Here is an 8201-nt window from a genome sequence, read left to right as displayed (position 1 = left end):
CAAGGTGTGCTTATACACAGCTCTAGGTAGACCTATGTGTTGCATGGGATAGTACCAAAAATGTAGGAGTTGATCTTAGTATCCTAGGTTTGATATGCATTTAGAAATGAGTGATGGGATAAAAAGCAATAGGTTTGGGTTAGGTGGTATGATTTGAGTATCATGCGATCGAGAGTCCCGTAAGGAGAGCAACCACCTAGCGGTCATGAGGGAGGACCATTGGGTGATATGAGAGACAAGGAGCTAGTGATAGCTCTAAACCGTATTTCGGATGTGTTGGAACAACAACGTGACCTATATTCACGTCACCTACAGGTCCAGTTGTTAGGATGCCCTTGGGAGGAGTAGAGGGGATGTACGTATGAGCAATTCCTGGACTATCACTACTTGAGATTCATCAGTAAAGAGGGTTCGATGATGGCAAAGATGTGGATGATGGACATCGAAAGGACTTTCGAGGTGTGTGGGTGCACTGAGGGTCATAAGGTTTTGTATGCAAGCTATTTGCTACAAGGAGTGGCTACATTATGGTGGGGTACTAAGAGGCAGTTACTCACCATGGAGGCTATGAAGAACTCTGTTGTGGATGGCTAGGATATGCAGGCACCTGGGGAAGAGAAGAAGGGTGGGTCAACGCAGGAAATTGTGAATGGTGATGAGTTGCATGGGAACTATGAGAGTAATTCTCAGTGCAGTGAGGAAAATTGTAATGAGGTTTGGTGCAATGTTGCCCTTGGCTCATCTAATAAAATATTGGTCCCTTCGAGTGAGGCTACGATGCAGCTTCCAGTGGTGCTCTTAAATAGCGTTCTTGATAGTAATGCTGTGGCTTTGGATGTTTTGCCTTGGGATGAGGAGGCTCAGGGTGTAGATGTTATACCGGGCTCTATTTCAGATGAGGAAAGGGAATTTCCGTCAGCCTTGGGGAAGGACAAAGGCTATGACTCGGATGTGGAGCCAAGACAAAATTCTGGAATATCGAAAGAGAGTTTATGTAAGGCAATGCGCAAGTCTTTAAGGTTCATACCCGACCTCAAAAAATTAATTTATGATTGACACCATTTTCTTTTGGAATGTGTGGGGTTAGGCCGGTCAAGAAAGAGATTGAAGAGTTTAGTTTCAAAGTGTAATGCTTCTTTGGTTGCGATCTCGGAACCTTTTATTGAAGCAGCTCAGATGCCCATTCTTGGTAATTTTCTTAATTTCCCTTTTTGTTGTTCTAACAAGGTAGAAGGGGGAAAGCTTTGGATTTTTTGGAGGGACCCTAATGCTTTTGAGATCTTATGTTGCTCGGCTCAAATGATTACTGGTTGGTTTGATATGGATAATAAAAGAGTTCTCGTTTTTTTTTTTTTTTTTTTATGCTAAATGCACTCAAGCTAAAAGAAGAATTCTTTGGAGGGATTTAGAAGAGGTGCAAATGGGGGATCATCCCTGGCTAGTAGTAGGGGATTTTAACTCTATTCGTAATGACTCGGAACGCATTGGTGGTAATCCTCGACCGTTGGGTTCGATGACTGATTTTAATAATTGTTTAGATCAGTGTGGTCTTTTTGATCTTTCTAGTGGAGGGAATCAGATGTCTTGGTGTAATGGGCATGAGGGGAGCTTTAGAAGCTGGATAAAATTGGATAGAGTGGTCATTAACAATGCTTTCTCATCTCAGTTTCTGTTTGCACAACTGGAATATTTGAGGAGGAAATCTTTTGATCATTGCCCAATGGTAGTACATTTTGATCGGCCCCATACATCTTATGGTCCATCTCCTTTTTGGTTTCAGAACATGTGGTGCTCACATGAGGGATTTTTCGCTTGTGTGGAGGAGGCTTGGAATAGGCCAGATTCGACTAGGGGGCTTTTGAAACTAGCTATTCATCCTAAGCGCACCAAAATGGCGTTATCAGCTTGGAACAAAAATACTTTTGGTCTAGTGGAGGTTATCGTAAAGGACTTGGAGACTTGGTTGGAGAACCTAGAACATCAACTCCAACTTGGGTACTCTGAGGAAGTAGAAGCTGAATTTTTGGTGACTAAAATTGAGTTGCAGCTTTGGGAGAATCGATAGGCAACACGTCTTCACTAGAAAGCTAAGACTACTTGGCTATTGGAAGGAGACCAAAATACTCGGTATTATCACTCAGTGATTAATCAGTAGCACAAACAAGGTTTTATTTCTCATATGGTGCTTTCAGATGGGAGGGTTTTGGAGAATGCGGAGGCTGTACATCAAGGTGCCACTTCCTATTTTCATGAGTTTCTTATAGGGGACACAGGGGTGGATAATGTAGATCTTTCTTCTTTAATTGCTCCTATAATTTCGGGGGATGAAAATGAGATGCTTTGTACGGTGCTCGTTTGAAGAGGAGGTAAAAGAAACAATCTTCTCCATTCCTAAGCAAAGTAGTCTAGGTCCTAATGGGTTTGGTTCTACTTTCTATATTGCTTGTTGAGATATTGTTAAACAGGATGTGCTTGAGGCGGCATGATAATTCTTTAGTGGGGTGCTGCTACCCAGGTTTTTTTCCGCTTCCTTTATTGTTCTTATTCTGAAAGTGCAGGATCCATCGAGTTTTGATAAATTCCGTCCGATAAGTTTATGCTCGGTGGCTTACAATTTTTTTTTTAAAAATTCTTGTTAAAAGAATGACTCTGATTATTCACAAGTTGGTTTCTCCAGAGCAAGGTGCTTTTGTGACAGGTAGAAGCATCTTTGAAAATATTATGCTTGCACAGGAGATGGTTCATTCTTTGAATAAGAAAATTACATGTGGGAACGTGATGATAAAAACTGATATGGCGATGGCATATGTTCGCATTGATTGGGGTTTTTTATTGGCAGTTCTTAAAGCTTTTGGTTTCTCTTCTAATTTTTGTTGGTTAGTAGGGGAGTGTATGAAATCCCCTTGGTTTTCCGTGATGATGAATGGGACCTTTAAAGGTTTTTTCTAACCAACTCGTGGTTTACGGCAAGGAGACCCTCTATCTCCATATTTATTTATTGTGATGGAAGAAGTCTTGACGAGGCTGCTAAAAAAGAATTTTGAAGAAGGTAGGATTGGAAGCTTCCATCATCCGATAGGAGCTCCTTTGATTTCCCATTTATTGTATGCGGATGATCTCCTAATTTTTGTTAATGGTGGGAAGCGATCTATTAGGAGACTTGTTGAGATTCTGGAATTTATGAAAGATGGTCGAGACAGATGATTAGCAAAGAAAAGTTTGCTCTGTATCCATCCAAGTCTATTTCTTCATCTTGGGTACGCGCACTTTTGAGGCTTATGGGCTTTTGGGAAAGAAACTCTCCTGCCACTTATTTGGGTGCACCTCTTGTATCGGGGAGTTTACGACTATAATTATTGAACCTCTGGTGGAAAAGGTTAGGAAAAAGGTTGCAGGGTGGAAATTCAAATTACTTTCTCAAGGGGGAAGGTTGATTTTGCTGAGACATGTTCTATCGGGCATGCCTATTCATATTCTTTCCGTGATAAATGTGCCGTTGGCAACCATTCCTCATATTAATGCTATGTAGTCTAATGTTTTCTGGGGGAGTGTTAATGGCACAAGGAAGATGAAATGGTGAGCTTGGCCGAAATTGTCTATGCCTATAGAGGAGGGTGGTCTGGGTTTTAGAGATTTCAAGGAGGTTCAACGTGCACTTCACATGAAATTTGCTTTTAGATTGATGACCACTAAATGGACTGATTTTGTCAGGGCAAAATATCTTAAGGATAATCATGTTTCTTTAGCTATTGCAAATTACTGAGGGTCTCGCTTATGGAGATCAATTCTTTTAGTTGTACCTGAGGTTTCTGATAATGTCAAAGTGTTGGTGAGAGGAGGGAATGCATCCTTTTGGTATGATTGGAGCTCGTTGGGGAGGAGGCCACTTTGGAAATTATTCAGAGCTCTTATGCAGGTAAAACAGGGCCTGATTTATTTGTGTGGCAGCCATCTAATGATGGTAGGTTCTTGACGTCCAGCGCATGGGATGTGATTCGAAAGAAAGGAGATCAGATGTAATGGAAGGAGTGGATTTGGCACCGTTCATTGCCTAAACGAGTTTCCATTTGCATATGGAAAGCTTATTTTTGTTGTCTAGCAATTGATGAAAGGGTGCAAAGCAGAGGAGTTGCCCTTGCGTCTTCCTGTGATTGTTGTATTCGGAAAGCTGATGAGACACTTGACCATGTACTATGTTCAGGAGAATTGGCTACAAAGGCATGGGAGAATGCTAGCTTGAAATGGGGCATACCTTGTATGCATCAACTGACTTGGAAAGCTAGAATTTTGGTGTGGTTCCGCTGTGCAAAAAAGGCTTCTGTTCAAGGCATACTCACTGGTTTATTAGTGTGCTTGATCACTTGGCAACTTTGGACAAGAAGCTGTAAAGCTAGGATGGAAGGGGTGCAAGATAGTGCTACCCGAGTTTGGTGGTCTGTGAAATATTAGCTTCGTGTTATCGTTGGGGTGCATAATTTTTCTAGCTCTCTTTCTATGCAGGACATGAAGCTTTTGGAGGAGCTAAATATTGTCGTTCCTCCCCAAGGGCAGTGTCGGCAATTTATGGTAGCCTGGCAGAAGCCTTCTAGGGGAGGGGGAGTGATTCGAGATGAGATATGTACTATGAGGGGAGCTTTCTCAGCCCATTTTGGTCATGGTACCAATAATGAGGCTGAGTTAAGGGCTATTAAAAAGGGGATTATTTTGTCTAAAAGGCTAAATATTTTTAATGTAATCATTAAAAGTGTCTAAGGTGGTAGTAGATTGGCTTCATGCCGGAATGTGTTCTTTGTGGTATTTGTAGGACTGTTGGGAAGAACTAATTATTGCTCTAGCAGGGTTTCATTATTTGGTTGTACATCAATTTTGGGAAGGTAATCAAGCGGCAGATTTCCTAGTGCGGCAAGGTGAGTTGGGACGGGATTTTATCTACGAGGGTCATCAAAATTTGCCTTGGATCTTGAGACGTATTCTTCATCTGGACAAATTGGGTTGTCCTAATTTCAAGTTTTAATTTGGTTTTCTTTGGTTTGGCTTATAAATAGGCATGTTTAGGTCGGTATTTTATTGCTTTATTTTTCTTTAGGTTTTGTATAGCTTGTTTTATTTTATTGGTTTCTTGATGCCTGGGATGGTTTCTTTGAATATTTTGTAAATCCTAAGTTTCCTACTTGTTACCACGGTATTCCCCCCCCATAAGTGAGGGCAATCAATAAAATTTGGGTACCGTCCTGTTTTTTAAAAAAAAAACTAAGAGTCGTGTAAAGAATTGCATGGGAGAGATTTAAGAGAGAATTTGACAATCGATACTTTTTGGCTATAGTAAGGTAGCAGAAGTCAAAGGACTTCACTGACTTGGTCCAGGGTAGTACGATGGTTGAACAGTACACTGCTATGTAGGGGTGAGCATTGATCTAGTCGGAGTCGAAGTCGGATTTACGGAGTCAGATTCTCCTACATCTGACTCCGACTCTGAGGGGAATCTGACTCTGACTTTGACTTTGTTGGAGTTCAAATCCGAACTCCGACTTTTGTAGGCTCTGATCCGACTCCGACTTGTCAGAGCTGAGTCGAAGTAGGGCTTTTTTTTTTGCTTCATATTTAGCGCATTTTAAAAAATATTTTTTGTGGGTTTTCAAATTTTCCAAAACATTAAAAATTAAAAACTAAAAACTAAAACTAAATCATTCACTGCTAATTTACTTCTATACTAATATCTAACTTATTTTGATACTAAACTTGTACTATAGTATCTAATGACATGTTATCATACAGTAATATTACATATAAAGTAAATGCGATACCAAGGGAGCACCTCTTGGATGATAAAATTTGCCAATTCTTCCTTCCCTGAAATTAGTCACTAAAAGGTGAGACAGAATTTCCTCCATGGTAATAAAAAGATACAGCGAAAGCGGATCATCTTGCCGCAAACCTTTAAAAGTTTGAAATAGCCTTTGTAAGTTCCATTGAGCATAATAGAGAACCAAGGAGATTGGACACACTCTGCAATCAACTAGCAAAAATTGTCATTGAAACCAAAGCTACTCAGGACCTGCAAAAGAAAATCCCAGTGAACCTGTCATACACTCTGGCCATATCAACTTTGAACAACATATTACCACCTTGGGTTTTTTTGTGCAATGACTGGGCCATCTCCTGAGCAAGCGTAATATTTTTGAAAATACTCCACCCAAGAATGAAAGCTCCCTGTTCCTGTGAAATCAGCTTCGGAAATAAACTAGTCAACCTGTTAACCAAAATTTTCAAAAAAATTTTATAAGCCATAGAGCAAAGGCTTATAGGCCTAAAATTGTCAAAGCTCTTTGGGTCCGGCACTTTTGGGATGAGCATAATATAAGAAGACGAGTAAAAGGACTAATATGCCCTTAGGATTTCAGCTACCACACTCCCAAGCACCTCTTTACTTGCCACTTGTCACTTAGGTTACAAAATAGACCAATGGCACATGAGGAGTCACCTTGAGGAGGAGTAATGGAAGATGAAGCAACAAGAGGGAACGAGAAGAGTTGGGCGGCAATGGACAAGGCACACGCCCATGCCACTTGTCACCCATGCCAAAGGTTGTTTGTTGGGAAACAAAAGAGGCATGAGATGTTTTACAAAAGTACCCTTGAGGAAATATTCACTTGTTTAAAAAAGGAAGGGCATAAAGGGAAAAAGGAGGGGTTTCGGCCAAGGGAGAGGAAACCATACACGCCATCCAAGTTGTCCCTTCCCAATGCAATCCCGAGTGAGATTCTAAGAGTCTTTTTGGCAAAAGAGAACGGGGAAGAAGAAACACTTGCCACTTGTCACCCATGCAAGGGTTTTGGAGGCTACCAAAGAGGGAAGTGAGGAGACCAATATAAAAAGGAGGGAGTACATGCCTATGGGCTTTTCCCTTGCCATTTTTTGGAATTTGCATGAACTCTCACTCTCTCCACACAACTCTCACATGCTCACTTGAAGATTCTCATACATTCTCGCATTTTCATTCCAACCAAACAAGGAAGATTCCTTTTCAAGAGAAGATTTCACCACCTTCAAGGATACACAAGGTAAGGTTCAATTTTCTCTTAGATTCTACACACACATGTCACTTTTCCAACTCAAAATGAGATTCAAATCTCAAAGGATTTCGAGAGGGGTGAAACACACATATTTTTTTTATTCGTTTTTATGAAAAATGATTTAGGGTTTTCAAGAAACCCTTGAAGCCGAATAGTGAGATATGTTCATCCTTCATGTTTTCGATCACCACATGTGTTCTTACCCTACTTTGAGTTTTGTATAATAACACAAGTGAAAAGGAGGGGTTTTGACCTAAAAACCCTAAAAGCCGAATGGTTGAAGATCAAGTGATGCCTTAGAAACCCTCACACACTCAAGAACACAAAATAGGATTTTTAGACACTCTTTCTAGTGTAATAAATTTTGGATTATAGCTTGCTAGTATTTCATTATGTGAATTTTTGTAAGTATACACTCAACTTGCTATCGGTTAATACTTGTATATATTTGTGTAAATACTTTTATTGTTATGGTTGTTTTGATTGCTATTTCTTGTTTGTTTGCTTAAATATGCTTATTTGATCTTGGAATATGAATAAGATATGAATGGTATGATTTGGTTTAAGATGAAAATGGCAAGAATGTCCTTTGCATGTTTCGGTTCTAATGAAAACATTGTTATTAATTTGTGATAATTGATGATTCGGCTATACCATATCTTAGGAGTTTCAAATCTTTGCCAAACACCATCATTTTATGTTTCATTTCATTATGCTTTGATTTCTAATCAATATGTTTGAAACTTGAAGCATGTTTAAGTGATGATTCTTCATGTTTTTGCATTTACATGTTTGAAGCTTGAACTATGAACTATGAACTATGTTTTTCATAGTTCCAAGTATGTATTTTGATAGTTCATGTGATCTATGTTATCATGCCATGAATTGAACATGTTATGCTTGGTTATTTCATGCATGGCATTTCGTATGTCATATGTCAAGTATAAGAACATATGTCTTAAGTCTCATGTCACATGCATTTGGGGAGATGTGTTTTCAAAAGTGTTTTCCCAGGAAAGAGTTTAATGTTTTATCATGACCCCAAGAGCTAGGGCAGGGGAATGTCCTAGTGGAATTCCTCTGTCCACTCTGGAGTACTTAAGAATGGAGTTGTAACTCCTGAGTCGA

General features: G+C 39.8%; 1 protein-coding gene across 1 annotated transcript; it reads left to right on the top strand.

The window, feature by feature from the left end:
• The first annotated feature begins 1420 nt into the window (after positions 1-1420).
• On the top strand, positions 1421-2065 carry LOC108994677. The gene has a single exon (XM_018969988.2). The coding sequence runs from the start codon at positions 1421-1423 to the stop codon at positions 2063-2065; it is 645 nt and encodes a 214-aa protein (XP_018825533.1).
• Positions 2066-8201: the final 6136 nt, after the last annotated feature.

Source organism: Juglans regia, chromosome 6, assembly GCF_001411555.2.
Source record: "Juglans regia cultivar Chandler chromosome 6, Walnut 2.0, whole genome shotgun sequence".
In the NCBI taxonomy this organism is placed as follows: domain Eukaryota; kingdom Viridiplantae; phylum Streptophyta; class Magnoliopsida; order Fagales; family Juglandaceae; genus Juglans; species Juglans regia.
Note: the sequence above shows the minus strand (reverse complement) of the source record. Positions and strands in the feature narration are given on the sequence as shown.